This window comes from Pleurodeles waltl, chromosome 8 (genome assembly GCF_031143425.1).
Source record: "Pleurodeles waltl isolate 20211129_DDA chromosome 8, aPleWal1.hap1.20221129, whole genome shotgun sequence".
NCBI classification, from domain to species: Eukaryota; Metazoa; Chordata; class Amphibia; order Caudata; family Salamandridae; genus Pleurodeles; species Pleurodeles waltl.
In genome coordinates, this window is record NC_090447.1 from 1,287,816,715 (window position 1) to 1,287,835,229 (window position 18,515).

The 18,515-nt window shown below is 47.6% G+C and overlaps 1 protein-coding gene across 1 annotated transcript in view; it reads left to right on the forward strand.

Moving 5' to 3' along the window:
- The window catches only part of MIPEP (mitochondrial intermediate peptidase), a 700,113-nt gene that overhangs the window by 525,157 nt on the left and 156,441 nt on the right, over positions 1–18,515 (forward strand). The window contains exon 18 of the mRNA XM_069202242.1: positions 5,293–5,366. Coding sequence (XP_069058343.1) covers positions 5,293–5,366 — 74 coding nt within the window. The remainder of the gene's footprint in view (positions 1–5,292; positions 5,367–18,515) is intronic.

Below are 18,515 nucleotides of genomic sequence, written 5' to 3' on the forward strand. Positions count from 1 at the left end.
TACCTCACTTGTGTGGGTGGGCCAGGTGCCTGCAACAGAATAAGGCCCAAAACCTGAAGAGATAGAAGGGAGAGGTATTTTTGCAATATATCATTTTGATGTGTGCACATACGTCCGTGATGTGCCAAACACTAAAATAGTGAAAAGAAACACACTTAGGTTATGTGAAGAAGACCCCTCACCCACCAACCAAGTTGGTGGCATGCTTCATCATCGGGGTCCCACCCGAGGCACCTAGCGTGTCACAGGTGTGCTGCGACGCCTGATTACAGCGGAGCAGGTTTTGTCATTTTTTACAACACATACTGGTTGGATTTGGCACGAGGGTGAGTGATGGTTCAGTGGATCAAATTTTATTAACAAGAGATTTCACAAAAATGAAATGCACTGCTAATAACTGAAAGGCAAAAAAGTGAACCAATGACTCACAGCTCGTGAGCTGTAAAGCCGCGACAAGGCACCAACCGCTTTACAGTCCATTCACACACCTTTCATACATGACACGCACAAGACCATTCACACCGCCAGCCACGGGCCCAGCACATTACAACACTCACATCGACAGACCGCGCCACTCAAGGGCCCATCACTTACATACGCCCACATGCCTGATACAAGAATCACACCAGCTGATGGGAGTGTGGACTGCCGTTTGGCTGGCACCGCCAGCCAAGCGCCACCCCACGCACACCGCCAGCCAAGCGCCACCCCACGCACACCGCCAGCCAAGCGCCACCCCACGCACACCGCAATCACTTTTTTTAATTTATAAACAACAAATAAACTACTAATTATAAAATAGGCACTAAACTACAAACACAAAACCTCAAACTAAATACACGACAGATGCCAACCGTGAAACATATGAAAATATAAAACAGACAGCTTACGCTCACGGTATTTCCCAAAAGTTTTTCCTTGTGTGGTAACTTCTAAAACAGCTGGGCACACACAGCCCAGGCTTTGAAGGGCATTCGGGGCAGTACATCCGGCTCTCCCTCCGGATTGATCTCCGGGCACATACTCTACATTTCTTTGTGGGCATGTCTTTTTTGGGAGTGGGAGGAATGTGATCTGGAAAGTGCCGATCTTTCAATCTAGCCACATCCTCCACCACTTCTACTCTAGGAACTCTTGCCGGTTCCACCACAATAAGGCTTTCTATCACCGACTCCTGAAATTTAACAAAAGTCATCCTTGACTCAGGTGAACAATCCTTGTATACAATAAAGGCATTAAAAGTTGCCAAATGAAATAAATGTAGGGCCAACTTTTTATACCACACATACGACTTACGAAGAGCAGTGTAAGGTTCCAACCTCTGATCTACTCTATCAACACCACCCATGTGCCTATTGTAGTCCAAAATGCACGCAGGTTTGCGCACTTCCGCAACCTGACCCCAAACAGCCACAGGGGAAGTACTCTCATCGTGGATGGTCGATAGCATGTACACATCCCTCCTGTCTGAAAATTTCATAGCTAACAGCTCATTATTCCGCAAGGCACTGCACTGTCCCCTCTCAAGTTTTTTACAGACAAGCTCCCTTGGATAGCCTTTGCGGTTAGAACGGATTGTGCCACAAGCAACAGTGTCCACCCTAAACAACTCCTTGAACAACTGCACTCCAGTGTAGAAATTATCTACGTACAAATGGTGACCTTTGTTAAACAGCCGTCTAGCAAGTTCCCACACAATTTTTCCGCTAACTCCAAAAGTGGCCGGACAACCAGGAGGGTCAATACTGGAATCCCTACCAGTGTAGACCCGGAAATTATAAACATATCCTGTACTGCTTTCTGACAGCAGATACAATTTAATCCCATACCGTGCCCTCTTACTAGGGATGTACTGCTTAAAAACTAAACGCCCCTTGAAAAGGACCAAAGACTCGTCCACACTTATCTCTTTGCCTGGAACATAGACCTCTGAAAACCGATCCACAAAATGATCAAGGACAGGCCTAATCTTAAAAAGGCGGTCACAATCAGGGTGATCTCGTGGCAAGGCTAAAGCATTGTCTACAAAATGCAGCATACGAAGAAGAAGCAAATACCGATTACGTGTCATAGTTGCAGGAAATATAGCAGTTGCCATCAAGGGACTAGTAGACCAATAAGAAGCCAGTGACGGCTTCCTGATCAACCCCATCAAAAAAGTCAAACCTAAAAACCTTTTCATCTCTTCCAGATATGTGGGAACCCAATGAGTAGCTCTAGACTGAGGCTTAAGTCTGGCAGCGTTGTCCCGCAAATATTGCTCTGCATACACATTTGTCTGCTCCACAATCTCTTCCAAAAATACATCGTCCATAAACAAGTGAAAGAATTGGACAGGCAGAAAGTTTTCCGTATTAACTCTACACCCTGGGAGACCAGTAAATGCAGGTAACTGTGGCTGCTCCATGTTTGGGGCAATCCAGGTGTCAGGTCTTCCAATGGGAAACCCTGCAGCCCCAGGCTGCTGCACTCTTGGCACATCAATGTCCTCCTCTAACACAGGCCCTTCATCTGCACTGAGAGTAGCTTCCTCATCAGAAGAATGCTCTTGGACAGAAAACTCACTTCCAGAATCTCCTGCTTCCTCCTCTGCCTCAGATGCAGAGTCAGTGTCGTAATCATGGTCTGAAGACGACTCAAAGAGCATGCGAACAACCTGCTGAGCGGTCACTTTGCGGCTAGCCATGATCCTAACAACAAATGGATTGCCAACAACAACTAGCACTAAAATAAGTAATGAACAAAGTGTAGCTTTATCACAAAGAGTTATGTACTACAAAAAACTATACCACACAGTTGCCTGAAATAGCTACTCACCAAGCAACTACTCTGCAATCACCAATGATATCCCACTAAAAAGAAAAAAGCAATTTAGACATATGACAACACAAACACCACTGTGCTCAAATCTAAGGACAATGTCAAACACACAATACTGCATTTAGTACACCACCTACAAACATGTCAACAATACTCCTTTGGAGTAAATTGCGTTCACTTACCTAAAACATGCAACTATGCAAACCACTGGACAACTACTGCCAAAACCTCAAAGATCCACAGCAAAGGAAGCAAAAGCGTTGAACTAGAAGAAAAAGAAGAAATAAATTGTTATAATCACAAATACAAATACTTTGCCAGTTGACAAACACCCCACCACCAAGAACTTAGAAGTTGTCCCTGGTACCTAAGTGGATCCTGCCCCCCTCGGGGTAGATGGGCGTAAAAGAATTGGCCAATCGGACCCCAAGGGGGGCAGAAATGGGCAACACCTCTGTGCCCCCTTTCAGGGGGCGACCCTTCCCCAAGGGGTCGCCCCCAAAAACACACACAAAAAACAATATCCCTGGTGTCTAGTGGTTTTCGCCCCCCCCTGGGGGCAGATCCGCCGAAAAAACGGCCGATCTGCCCCCAGGGGGGGGCGAAATACAAATAAAAATTGCCCCGGGGGGGGGGGGCGACCCTTGCCCAAGGGGTCGCCCCCAAAAACAAACATAAAAAAATATATCCCTGGTGTCTAGTGGTTTTCGCCCCCCCCTGGGGGCAGATCCGCCGAAAAATCGGCGAATCTGCCCCCAGGGGGGGGCGAAATACAAATAAAAATTGCCCCCGGGGGGGGGGCGACCCTTGCCCAAGGGGTCGCCCCCAAAAACACACACAAAAAACGATATCCCTGGTGTCTAGTGGTTTTCGCCCCCCCCTGGGGGCAGATCCGCCGAAAAAACGGCCAATCTGCCCCCAGGGGGGGGCGAAATACAAATAAAAATTGCCCCGGGGGGGGCGACCCTTGCCCAAGGGGTCGCCCCCAAAAACAAACATAAAACAATACATCCCTGGTGTCTAGTGGTTTTCGCCCCCCCCCCCTGGGAGCAGATCCGCCGAAAAAACGGCCGATCTGCCCCCAGGGGGGGGGCGAAATCCAAATAAAAATTGCCCCCGGGGGGGGCGACCCTTGCCCAAGGGGTCGCCCCCAAATTTAATCAAACAGAAAATCCCTGGTGGCTAGTGGAGATTCCTGCTCCACGATCGCGGGCCCTGCCCGCGATCGTGGAGCAGGAATCTTGAGAAAACAGACACAGGGGGAAAGGAAAAACCCTTTCCTTTCCCCCCATGTCTGTTTTCTCAAACCCCCCGCCCCCCAAAAACGGAGAGGACTCACCTTAGAGCTCCTGCTCCGAAGACGCGCTGGAAGCAAATGGCTTCCAGCGCGCCGGCAACACTCGATGACGTCAGCGCGCTGAGCGCGCGCTGACGTCATCGGATTGCCGTGGGGGGGGGCGGGGGTGGAAGGGGAAGGTCTTCCCCTTCCATCCCCGCCTGGGGGGGGAAGGGGGGTGCACGGGGGGCGCGCTAGCGCGCCCCCAAGTTCCCCTGTGCCATGGACGAGATGATCTCGTCCAAGGCACAGGGGAACTGTAGCCTTGGACGAGATCATCTCGTCCAAGGCACAGAACAGGTTAAACGTCCTTGTACATTACATTAATCTACTTTTGTTTCAACTTTGTATTTAAACTCATACTAAAACAACCAGCATGCGGATGAGAACAAAATCCGTACTGATACAATGGAATGAAGAAAAGGAACATTTGCAGGGTCACGGCCCTTTGCGAGTCAGCATACTAGAAAACAGAAAAAATGCTTTTAGTATGAGTGGCAGGCAGCTAAATCCACAACTCACGCTAACTTAAGGCCTATAAGATTTTCAATGCAGTATCATAAATGTTAAAGTAGGCTTGATTAATCATAACACAAACAATTTTACTCATAATTGTCATTAGTTTGCATACAGAATGGTAACTTCACATATTATAGTCATAATTCAAATGCGCGTTAAGCAAATCGCTACTCATTGTCGTTTTCTATGCAGCATCGTTAAGCATTGGTATAAGCATTTCACTTTGTGTATGTAATATTTTAAACTACGCTCTCTCACCTGTTAGGCCGCCTATTTCTGTTTTGATAAGAACGCAGTAAAGTGTTTTCAGTTCGTTGTTTGAAGGGTAGAGAGGAGGGCATCGAGAGACAGGCCCTCAAGTTTAGACAGCAGCGCGAGTTCTGGTATCTACCACATCTCATATCCTTCAGCGTGCTGTAATTTAGAATCACAAGTATGTTTTTGGAGTCGGCTCGCGATGAAGGCCGCCATTGTTTGCAGATGCCCAGAGTTTATGAAACATACAGCACTATCTCCCTCGTGCAGAAACAAGAGACAGCTGTGGCAGGCAGCTGGCTCTGAAAGTTGAGCGTGTTGAGGATGCGGGTGGCTGTAACGGATTCCATCTGTTCCCGCAGGGCCATGGGAGAGCGCTATCGCAAGGAGATGCTGGCACATGGGGGCGGAAAAGAGCCCATCCTTATGGTTCAAGGTAACGAGAATAAAAGACTTCATTTTTTCTGTTTTTTTTTATCTGCGTTATGTCTTGTTCTAGACACTTGCAGCTCCTCCGCTCCCCACCCCCCGCTATTTAACGTATGTGTATTAACGCGTTATTTACTTATGCACCGTTGCTTATTTGAAGTTATGTTCATAGTTCCAACAAATAAAACTGACTGAAGTTTGCAAGCTGTATTCAAACGGGTTACAGTTTGTCTTCCTAATTTACTTATTACTCCATCTGTAAATTGCATCGCCTTCGTAGCCCGATGGCTCTCCAAGCCGAATTTTATAGAGTGACGAATCTATTAGTCAGCTTTACCACTTAATTATAAACAAGGCTGGAAGAGGCCCTACGACTGTCTTCAGGCAGCTAGATGCAATTTTTAAAAGAATGTGTATTTCAGTGGTTGTGCCATTCTTTCTCCACAATGTTCCATTTAAAGTGTGGCGCCCATTGAATAATTTAGCGGAATTTACTACTCTAAGAAGTCCACTGGTTTTATGTGCACGAAATTATTGTTGCAGCGTTTAACACTCACCATTATTTCATTTCTGCTGGCTGTATATTACTGCTTCACCGAGGCTATTGCTCCGTCAGCGGGTGAACATGTCAGGAAACAGTGGCGTTGAAATTATGGATTGCCCTGCCAGTAGTAAAGACTGCGAACAACGATAAAACAAGCATCTGCAATGCAATAGATCTCGCATTTGCTTGATTTAGAGCTATTTGCTTTGTAAATGCATAACTGGGCGTTTGTTGCCACATAAATTAGTCAACCCTGCTGCATAATTTGGTCCTCTCTGCCACATAATTCCAGTGGCCCTGCATATAACTAAAACACTTTCATTTACTGCAGAGTCTTGCCCTTATGACTTTGAACATTTCTTAGATTGTTTCTAGTACCGTTTTCTTGTAATGTATCTTTAATTTGGGCGATGTGTGAGGGACTGTTACTGAAATTTTCAGAGAAATGTTGTGTTTGTTTCATACAGCATCCAAAACACAGGACCTCACAAATGAGAAATGGGAGGTTTTCACGGAGGTTATTTGCAGTAATATTAGTGAGTTGCTGTGTTACAAGTATTGAAAACACACATCACTATCCCTGAATATTAGATGTAAAAACATTAAGAATTTGGATGGGTGTGCCTGTGCATTGTCAGTGACCTGGCCAAAGAGGGAGAGAAAGAGCTGGAATTGGATCATAAATTCAAATGATAGGAACAGGGGCACAAAAATAAGTTTGGCCCAGGGCCCCCAAAATCCTTAAGATGCCCCAGGGGAGAACTAGGGCAAAAGTATGATAAATGTGGTTGCAGAAGTAGGGATGTGGATTTGGCTGCAGTTGTCAGCTGGGAGAGTATATCTTATGAAGATGGTTCTTCTCCTGAAAAGCGTTCAATAAAGAGTTTACGACAGGCATGGAGCTTTAGAAGGGACAACATTGAGTCCTGATGGCTTACATCTCCTTGCTGCTGAAGAAGAAGTTGGAACTGGAGGGGCAGATTTTAATCAACGTGACAAGCGCTTATCTGTGTGAACATACTTTTTTGTCCAACACTTTCAGTGGCCGATTATTGTACAATTATATGGTAAGCAGGGCGCAGGAGGGGGGCTTAAGGGCAGCGCAAAAAGAGGAATGCGGAATTGTAGGTGTGATAAAGCAACATTTTAAGTCTTTCCAAACAGAGAGAGGGAGAGTGTGGACGCGTTTTTGCCTGTGTGTAAAAATTCCAGGTGCAATCCAACAGACATCGCACCATACCCGACTGAAATCAATTGTCCATGCCACAAAGGCTGACAGGGTATACATTTTAAAGCAACTTCAAGCTCAGCATCTATGTGAATTCTTGGTGCTGGACGACTTATGACTTAAAATCTTCTCCAAAATCACTGTGGTTATTTTGCAGTTTTATATGGCGTGAACTCAACCAGCAGTCATCTAAACGCTTTACAGGAGCACCAATTATATTACACAAGTGCAGATTAATTTTATGGGGGGCACGAGGAGGTTAAGTTAATTGCCCAGAATCCCGGGATGGTGAACTGACGCCAATACCCGAACGATGTTCCCCAGTTACAAAAAGAGAGCTTTGGCGCTACAACAAATTTGAGACATCTGTTGACGGAGAGTGTTAATTACAGTGGGAATGCTTTGGATAGCATGGAACAAAAAAACAAGATTAAGTAAACCATGTGAAATGTAATCAGGAAGAACATGGTTATTTAGCACTTTTATACTTATAATAAGCTGGCTGAAAAAAGCCTGCAATAATGACATTTCTAAGGTGCACATTGCAGGGAAAGGGTGCAGTACCACAGGCTGTCCTAGTTGTCCTTTCGGACCTCTTTTGGCCACAAAAAGTACTGCACCCTGCAATCTTGAATTCCACACATCCCCAATGACTTTCACGCACTGTGCTGAAAAATAAAGCGCAGCACCCGTTTTGTGAAAAGTGTTATGCTGTGCATTCAGGTTATGAGGGAGGAGAACAGAGTAATATGCTCTCTGAAAAAAAGTAAGTAGTAAAATTCTGTAAAAAGTAAACACTCATAGAGAATGCTAGAATAAGTAACATGTGAAATTAAAGCAGGAACAACATGGTTGCATTAGCTCAGAGCTGCAAATGAAATGTGAAGTTTCGACAAACACAAGCAGGAAACCAAGAAAAAAAGTCCCCCACAGAAGTATACTAAAAGTATACAAGAGGCTGTACGCTTACGCTCTCCCTAAAAAACTGCACTCTGATAAACAAAAATTTCCCTTAGTTTCCATCTGTTTTGTTAATTCCGCTAGATGTGAAAATTTACTGGTGATTGGCAAAAGTAATGCCGATGTAACATAGAAAAATATGGAGGGCAGGGATAAGGTGCACACACTGCATACACATGCTCATACTTGTACAAGGTGTGTTTATTTTTTATAGCACTTTTTTCATCCATTCGCTACTGTGGTTCAAGTGGTTTTAGACAATGGCTAAGAGGGATGTCCATCAGTCAGCTTTGGCATTTCTCTCTCACACAGTTCTCTTTCTTTCTCTCTCTCTCTCTAGTTTTTGCGTAGACCCAATGGCTTCCGCTCATCTGTTGTGCTTTAGTGTTCTCAGGCCTGCCTGTAATTGCTCCAGGGACACAGCTTAAACAGTGAAATTCAGGAGTCAAATATCTGATAGAGACTTATAGCTGCAAACTACTTTCTTTAGAATATACTGTAGGCATCGGACTGAGTCCGGAAATTCTTGAGCAGTACCCCTGCACGCTGGTAGGTGGCTTGAAACAGCTCTGTGGTGTCCGCACTGGCTGTGATGTGCGCAGTGACTATATAGGCGCCACACGCGTGCTGACTTCAGTTCCTTTCTTTCCACACCAACAATGTGGATATGGAAAAGCTAGCCTGGTTAATTTTTGACCACTTTTTCAACATGTTTGTCGGCCTTTCCAGCATTCTGCTCCCAGTGTGACAAGAATGTCCCCTAAGAAGCCAGTGGGTTTTAAATCCTGTGGAGCTTGTCACAGGCAGATGTCTGTGACATACCCCCATCTGGTTTGTTGTGGTGTCTACAGCTGGATCATGATTCCAGGAGCAGTCCAGACTGCCAAACCATGAATCCAAAAGTGATTTAGGAGCCAGAGACGAAGTTCCTGGTGGCCCAACATTGGAAGACTCCGCAACCCTCCATGTCCTGTTCAGGAGGAAGGTCCCAGGCCTGCTCTCATAATCATTCCCATTGTTCATCGCCCCGGTCTAAGTTGTTGTCTGGTAAGTCCCACAAGCACAAGAAGTCTAAGAAGTCTTGCTGTGTTGGTCTAATTCATCGGACGAGGCGTGGGAACCACCCACAAGTCAAGGCCCCGCTCCCACACTCCACCTGCAGAGCCTAAGCCTGGATCCACCCCGCGCCTCCCTGAATTTCTTGGAGGCGGAATAACCCCTGCCCAACTCAAAAAGTTTTATGAGGCTGTGCACCTTATATTTGGGCAGTCTGACTCCTCTGAAATTTCTTTAGGCCCCCGGGTCTGGTAGGTGCCCCAACTGTACTTCCCTAGGTGGGTTTGCCCTTGGTGCTGGTCAGCCATCTAGATCCATTCCTAGATCCCAACCGATTCCGGTCAAGCATCCACGACCGTCGCCAGGGTTTGCCCCCATGGTGCCATTCCCACCACTCAAACACCAAGCTCATACTCATTCCCATCTCTGACATGGAGCCAGACTGGCATCATTCAACGTCAACACAGGCCCTTTCCTGACCCTAGCAACTCTCCACATTTGAGACAGTGCCTCCTTTCTTTGACAGGCCCTGTGGGAATTTGGCTGGGGTGGATATGAAGATTGTTTTCAGCTACTCTGATCCCAATGAAGACCCTTTAGCCAAACTGGGTGAAGGCAACTGGTATGATGAACCGACGGATGCCAGTGGCATGGACACTTCACGAGGCACTGGTCTGGTCTCTCCCCCTTGTGTGGTTACAGAAGAAGGTGTAACTTTTGCTGTGGTGGTGAGGAAGGTAGCTGCAGTCCTTGACCTCCAGCTGCCCTATGTGTCAGTCAAGGCCAATGTATTAAAAGAGGTACTTCATCCTGGAGTGTCCCTCACAGAACCCCTACAACCCTTAAATGAAGCACTCCCTGATTTCCTGCTTGGGGCCTGGGCCAAGCCCTGCCCGGGCTCTTCTGTGTACAGGATGATTGCACTTTGCCACCACCACACTAATGGGGACCCAGCTTTCCTCTCACCGAGCACCTCACCCCTGAGAGCCAGGTGGTGCAGGCCTCAACATCAAAATTGTATCTCAGTGTGTTCCCTACCATCCCACTGGACAGGGAATCCAGGAGGCTGGATACCTATGGGAAGAAGATTTTCTCTTCTGCCTGCCCTGCACTGCAGTATGTGAACACCATGTGCCGCGTGCCTCTTGTGCGAATATAGCCCCACTGTGTGGGACTCGTTGCACAAAGGCTACCTTTGGTCTCAGAGGAGGCCATTGTTTCATTGGTGGCAGTTCGCCGCCATGCCTGGCTGAGATCAACTGGCTTTTTGGAGATGTTCAGGCATCCCTTATGGACGTGCCCTTCGATGGCACTTGTCTGTTCGGTGAGAAAGCTGATTCAGCACTTGAGTGCCTCAAGGAGAGTAGCGTCACCGCCCTGTCATTGGGGCTCACCATGACTTCACACCACTCATAGTCTTCCTTTCGCTTCGTCTGTGGCTATGATACGGGCTACCAGCCGCATGCTTTCTAACAAAGTCACAATGGCCAGCATGCTTCTCAGCCTTTTCGTGTCCGTAGCTCCCACAAGTCATGTGGGAACCAAGGACAAAAATCTGCCCAGTAAGCCACAACGCTCCCCTCCCCCCAGAAGCCAAGGCCTTCAAACTCCTTTGGTATGCCCTCACAACAACACAGGCAGGATCAGGCACCAGCTGTCTCAATGGCAAGCTACTGTTTTGGATGTTGGACCTACGTTAGTGGTCTGTGGCTGTGGAGGGTAGCCCGAAAATGGTGATTATGGATGGAGAACGCGGAACAGGACCTAGAGATCTGGGGAGGAATGGTGGAGCAATTGGATGGAGTGGAAAGGGAGGCCGGGATCCCCGACCTGTATCCCCTGGTGTAGAGACGGAGCCCTTTGGATGGGAGCTTGGAGTAGCAAGAAGATAAGGAACTGATGCACTTCACTCTTGGTTATTGTCTGGCGTTGTGTACATCAGTTTAGCCTGCGGACCCGGACTGTGTCGATTGAAGATGCAATGTGTTTGAATGTTAGTTGAGTAAGCGTCACCTCCTGGTGCAGCCTGGTCTGGGCATCTCATAGAAACTGTGTGTTACATATATGTACCTAAGTTATTGCTGCAATGTTTTGTTGGTGATGTGTTTTATGCTACATTTGTCCATGTAAAATGCTAATAAAGACAATTAGAAAAAAATAGCTATAATTTTGGATTAGTGGTGCTCCAAATTATCTGGCAGAGTTACACCCTTCCACTCCTAAAAGCCATGCCACCCCTGCCACCTTCCTGAGATCACCTGATGCTAGACAGCCTCTCCTTCTTGCGCCAGTAAGTGCAGACTCGTTTAGCCAAAGGAGCCATTGAATGGATGCAGGCATTAGAAGTAGATCTTTTTGCTATCCCCACTACTTTCTGGTGCTAAATAAGGATGGAGACCTCCACCCTATCTTTGAACTGCATTCTCTTAATGCCTCCCTGCTAACACTTGCAAAGGTCCCATCTACATTAGACCCTGGAGACTGCATGATTGCTTTGGACCTGCAAGACCTATTTTCAAGTCCCTGTTCTACAAGGCCATCAGCACTACCTGTGGTTCACAGTAGGACAGTAGCATGTCCAGTTCACTGTAGTCCAGTTTGGTCTCAACAGTCCCCCTCAGGTATTCACAGAGGTGCTGGTGGCGGTTGCTGTACATCTGCAGAGGTTGAGAGTGCCAATCTTTCCTACCTCAGCGGCTGACTGCTAAAAGAAGACTCGCCCCAGGCAGTAGTTACCCACCTTCATACTACGATGGACATCCTGCATTAGCTGGGGTAGACTATCAACATGCCGGAATCATACATTTACTCCTTCTGAGACACTCCCTTCCATTAGAAATTGGGTTACTGGTTAGCAGAGGTATGCACCCTGTCCAAACAGGAACCACAAACCTAGTGAGGGTAAGTCACAAACACACCCCAGGTTAACCTGTGCTCGCTATCTCTCTCGTAGTTTAGCACAGAGCAGTCAGGCTTAACTTAAGAGGCAGTCTGTAAAACATTTGTGCAACACTTCAAACAGTAACACAGTGAAAACGTCACAAAGAAACTTCCACACCAGGGTAGAAAACTAGAGAACCATTTTTATAAATAAAACATTACCAAAATAACAAAAATCCAATAAGTTGTACTCAAGATATGAATTTTTAAAGGATAAGTGTAAAGCAGTGCTATGGGATATCTGCTCATGCTGGACGAGGCAAAGCCAAAAGTTCAGGCTGACCACGATGGAGCGTGGAGCAGATACAGGGACCCACTTGGACTCTCTGAACCAAAGTACCTTGATCCAGGGTGCATTGTCATTGTGCACGAAAATGCGAGGTGCAGGTGAAGCGATGCATCGTGTGAAGCTACGCGGTGGACTAGATTTTTAGATTTTCTGTGCGCAGCTGCGGTGATGCGTGGGTTCCCAGTGCGATTCTCAGGTTCCAGATGTGATGCAATGCATGGATTCTGAAGGTAAGGCGCTGGTCCCAAAGGCGATGCACTGTGTCCACTCGACCTAACAACTGGGATGCGCTGGTTCCGACTCACACAAGGTGAAAATGTGCCCATTTTGATGAGGTTGTGTGGGTTCTGGTTGAAGCAGCGCTTTATACCCACTTACAAAGGACCAGGACTGGGTTGGCACCACTTGGCAGGGCAAGACTTGCAGCAAGCAAATTCCAGGTGCTGCAGCAGGGTGAATTTAAGTCTTTTGTGTGCTTGAGGCTTCAGAAAACAGGCAGCCAGTCAGCTCAGACTTGAAGTCACTCTAGGGTCTTGGTTGTAGAGATGCAGGTCCAGTGCTTTTCACTCCCAGGCGAGAATACAGCACACAGCAGGTCAGCACAGCAAAGCAATAGTCTATCAGAGTGGCAGTCCTAGTAGCAGCACAGCAGTTCTTCTTCCTGGCAGAGTATTGACAGGTCCAGAAGTGTATTGAGTTAGTGGTGTCAGAGGTCCAGAACATATTTCCAGAAGTGGGGGAGACTTCAAAGAAAGGCTTTGAAGTGCATAGAGGTCCTCCCTTCCTGCCCTAATTCCATACTTACTACAGGGGAGTATGCAGCCCCTTGTATGGGAACAGCACACTGCATATTCAGATGTGTTAGCTCCTCTCTCCTATCATGCCCAGGATCCCTCAGGCTGTGGATGGCCAACCAGTCACACCAAAGCTCCCTTTGTGTGTGGCTGTCCAGAGGGAATATACAAGCCCAGCTGACTTCAACCCCAGACGTGTATTCAGACATGTAGTAGGCACCAAATAGCCAAAGTTAGAAAATGCCAACTTTCTAAAAGTGTTATTTTCAGGACTGTAATTAAAAATCCGACTTCAGCATAAGTTATATTTTAAGTTGTGAGTCCAGAGACACCAAACTTGACAACCCTATCTCTTCCAGATTGTGAATGTCACTTATAAAATGGAATAATATAATCCCAATGTTATCTTATAGGAGAGATAGGCCTTCCTGCAGCAAAAAATGCCTGGGAATTTTTCACTAACAGGACATGTAAAACGTAAAAGTACATGTCCTGCTTTTTAAACTACATTGCCCCCTGCCCTCAGGGTTGTCCAGGGCCTACCTTACAGGTGGCTTAGAAGTATAAAAAGGAAGGGTTTGAGTCTGGCAGAAGGGTAGCACATGGCAGTGTAAAGCTGCACACACAAGCTCTGCAAAGGCAGCACTAAGACATGGGTAGAGGCCTATTTAAGTGGGTGGCACAATCAGTGTTGCAGACCCACAAGTAGCATTTAATTTACATGCACTCGGCACATGTAGTGCTGGGGTCTTAAAAGTAAATTAAATATGCCAGTTGGGGTTAAGTTAATTTTGCCGTGATTTAGGGGAGAACGTACAAGCACTTTAGCACTGGTTAGTAGTCGTAGGGAGACAGAGTCCTAAAACCAGCAAAAACGAGGTCAGAAAAGTGGACGAGGTAGGCACAAAGTTGGGGGGGGGGGGGAAGGCACCTCAAGGCTGTCAGGCCTAACCAGATCCATTTCTGCACCTATCCTCTGGAACAGAGTCCAGGACATTCAGGCTATGATCCCAATGTTTCAACCTCAGTCTTTGATTTCGATGAGACTGACTCTGAGACTGCTAGGTCTGATAGCCTCCTGTATCCTGCTGGTAAAACATGTTCAAAGGAATATTCAGGCTCTACAGTGGCATCTGAATTCCCAGTGGGACATCACCAAGGCAATCTCTCCAACCGTGTCCAGATTTTGAAGGAGACTGAAAAAGACCTGCAGTGATCGCTAACATTCCGTGATTAGGTTGGCAGCCGACCTCTCTCCCTCCCCCACTCCGGGTTGAAAGTGGATGGTGACCCATGCATCACTTCAGGGCTGGGGTGGACGTCTGTCAGACATGGAGATCTGGGGCTTCTGGTCTCCGGTGGAGACTCAGCTCCATATCAGTCTTCTGAAGCTTAGGGCAAATCGCTTGACATTGAAAGCTTTACTGCCTTCAATCAAAGAGAAGCCGATCCAGGTGTTCTTGGACAACACTACCTCAAAGTGGTATCACAACAAAGAGGGCAGAGTAGGGTCCCAGATACTGTGCCATGAGTATCTCTGCCTTTGGACAAGGTTGGAACTTCAGGACATTTTCTTGGGCATGCAGCACCTGTCGAAATCTCTAAACACTAGGACAGACAAACTCAGCCGTTGATGCCTCACGGATCACAGATGGTGTCTTCACCTGGAGGTGGCTCAAGGTCACTTTCAACACATTGGAGAACCTTGGTTAGGTCTATTCGCCACTGCTGAGAAAGTGCAATATCAGCACTTCAGCGTGCTGGAGTTTCAAAAGGGATGTAGGAAGCTGGCTCTGTATATACTATCTCTAAATGAGAGATAGTGTGCACAGAGTCCAGGGGTTCCCCAAGAGGCTTGACAGAGGCAATAATAGATAATACTAATGCTCTATTTGTGGTAGTGTGGTCGAGTAGTTAGGCTTATAAGAGGGTAGTGTTAAGTATTTGTTGTACACGCACAGGCAATAAATGAGAACACACTCATTGACTTAACTCCAGGCCAATAGATTTTTATATAGAAAAATATTATTTTCTTAATTTATTTTAGAACCAAAAGATTCAGATTGCAGGTAAGTACATTAACTGTAAGGTACTTGGCATAGGTAAAGATAGGACTTTGAATAAAAACAGTAATGTGCATAGTTTGGCATAAAATGACAATAAGCTATTTTAAAAGTGGACACTGCAAAATTCAACAGTTTCTTGGGGAGGTAAGTACAGATTAGTTTTTGAGGTAAGTAAAGCACTTATAACTTCAGTCTCTGGGGCATAGGCAGCCCACCGTAGGGGTTCAAGTTAACCCCAAACAGCCAGCATCCGCAACACAGGGCCAGTCAGGTGCAGAGGTCAAAGAGGGGCCCAAATAACATAGGCGCCTATGGAGACTAGGGGTTCTCTGGTTCCAGTCTGCTAGCAGGTAAGTACCTGCCTCCTCGGGGAGCAGACTAGGGGGGTTTTGTAGAGCACTGGGGCTGGGGGGGGGGGTCCCAAACAGGCACACAAAATACACCCTCAGCGGCACAGGGGAGGCCGGGTGCAGTGTGCAAACAAGGCATCGGGTTTTGTATTGAAATCAATGAAGGGACCTGGGGGTCACTCTGACGATGCAGGCAGGGCGCAGAGGGGCTTCTCGGGCAAGCCCCCAACTGGGCAAAGGTGAGGGCTGCCTGCTGGTCACTACTGCACCGGCAGTTGGTTCCTCACAGGCCTGGGGGCTGCAGGTGCAGTGCTTCTTCCAGACGTTGGGTTCTTTGTTACTGGGCATTCGCGGTCAGGGGGATCCTCTGCATTCTCTCTGCAGGCGTCGTTGTGGGGGTGCAGGGAGGTCAGCTCAGGGTGTACACGTCGTTGGAGTCACCTGGGGATCCTCTCTGCGGTGTTGGTTTCTTTGGACACGGGGCCAGGGGAGTTGGGTGCAGAGTGGTGGGGACTCACACTTCAGGATTGAGGTGAAAGTCCCTTTAAAGATGGTTTCTTCTTCTTGCTTTGGACAGAGCCGCTGTCCATGGGAATTTCTTGGTCCTTTGGAATTGCAGGGCAGGCCTCTGAGACGGAAGAGGTCTCTGAGCCCATAGGATGCGTCGCTGTTGCAGGTTCTTTGAATCTGGCGAGAGGCCGGTAGGGCTTGGGACAAAGCAGTTGTTGTCTCCTTCTTCTCTGCGGGGTTTTCAGGTCAGCAGTCCTTCTTCTTGTTAGGTCATCAGGAATCTGATTTCCTGGGTTCAGGGTCGCCCTTAAATACTAGATTCAGGGGTGTGTTTAGGGCTGGAGGGCAGTAGCCAATGGCTACTGTCCCTGAGGGTGGCTACACCATTCTTGTGTCTCCTCCCTTTGGGGAGGGGCGTACATCCCTAATCCTATTGGGCTAAATCCTCCAGAGCAAGATAGAGGATTTTCTAAGGAAGGGGTCACCTCAGCTCTGGACACTTCAGGGGCTGTTCTGGCTGCAGGGTGACTCCTCCTTGTTTTTCTCATGAACTCCTCCGGACTTGCCACCAAAAGTGAGGGGCTGTGTCTGGGGGGCGGGCATCTCCACTAGCTGGAGTGCCCTGGGGCATTGTAACACCAGGCTTGAGCCTTTGAGGCTCACCGCCAGGTGTTACAGTTCCTGCAGGGGGAGGTGTGAGGCACCTCCACCCAGAACAGGCTTTGTTCCTGGTCACAGAGTGCAAAAAGGCACTCACCCCATGTGGCCAGAAACTAGTCTGGAAGTGGCAGGCTGGCAGAGACCGGTCAGCCTAGCACTAGCAGTTGGGCTTGCATGCTGGGGGCATATCTAAGTTGCCCTCTGAGTGCATTTCCCAATAAATCTCACACTGGCATCAGTGTCGATTTATTGTGCTGAGAAGTTTGATACCAAACTTCCCAGTATTCAGTGTAGCCATTATGGAACTGTGGAGTTCGTGTTTGATAAACTCCTACACTATATACTCTTTGTGGCTACCCTGCATTTGCAATGTCTAAGAATTGGCTTAGACACTGTAGGGGCATAGTGCTCATGCAGCTATGCCTTCACCTGTGATATAGTGCACACTGCCTTAGGGCTGTAAGGCCTGCTAGAGGGGTGACTTACCTATGCCACAGGCAGTGGGTTGTGGGCATGGCACTCTGAGGGGAGTCTTTTTCTCCCCACCAGCACACACAAGCTATGAGGCAGTGTGCATGTGCTGAGTGAGTGGTCCCCAATGTGGCATAATACATGCTGCAGCCCTTAGAGACATTCCCTGGCCACAGGGCCCTTGGTACAGGGGTACCATTAACTAGGGACGTAACTGTGCGCCAGGGCTGTGCCAAGTGTGGAGACAAAGGTACAGTTTTAGGGAAAGAACCCTGGTGCTGGGGCCTGGTTAGCAGGGTCCCAGCACACTTTCAATCAAAGCTGGCATCAACAAAAGGCAAAATGTTAGGGGGTAACCATGCCAACAGTGGCATTTTCCTACACAACCTCCCATCCCCCCAAACGAAAGAGGATGAGACTAACCTTTCCCAAGAGAGTCTTCATTTTCTAAGTGGAAGAACCTGGAAAAGCCATCTGCATTGGCATGGGCGATCCCAGGTCTGTGTTGCATTACAAAGTCCATTCCCTGTTGGAATATGGACCACCTCAACAGTTTAGGGTTCTCTCCTTTCACCTGCATGAGCCATCTGAGAGGTATGTGGTAAGTCTGAACTAAAAAGTGAGTATCAAACAGGTATGGTCTCAACTTTTCCAGTGACCAAACCACAGCAAAGGCCTCCCTCCCAGTGGCACTTCAACGCTGCTCCCTGGGGAGTAACCTCCTGCTAATAAATGCAACAGGCTGGTCAAGGCCATCATCATTGGTTTGGGATAGGACTGCTCCTATCCCATGTTCAGAGGCATCTGTCTTCACAGTGAATTGCATAGAGTAATCTGGAGCTTTCAAAACTGGTGCTGAGCACATAGCTCCTTTAAGGGTGTCAAAGGCCTTTTGACAGTCTAAGGTCCAGTTAACCTTCTTGGGCATCTTTTTGGAGGTGAATTCTGTGAAGAGAGTCACTATTGAGCCATATCCCTTCACAAACCTCCTATAGTAGCCAGTCAAGCCAAGGAATGCCCTGACTTGAGTCTGGATTTTTGGAGCTTCCCAGTCCAGAATTGTCTGGATATTGGGTTGTAATGGCTGCACTTGGCCTCCACCTACAAGGTGTTCCAGGTAAACCACTGTACCCTGCCCTATCTGACATTTGGATGCCTTGATAGAAGGGCCTGCAAAACCTTCTTCAGGTGGATCAGGTGATCCTGCCTGTTGGAGCTAAAGACAGCAATATCATCTAGATATGCTGCACTAAAGGACTCCAAGCCAGCAAGGACTTGATTCATCAAC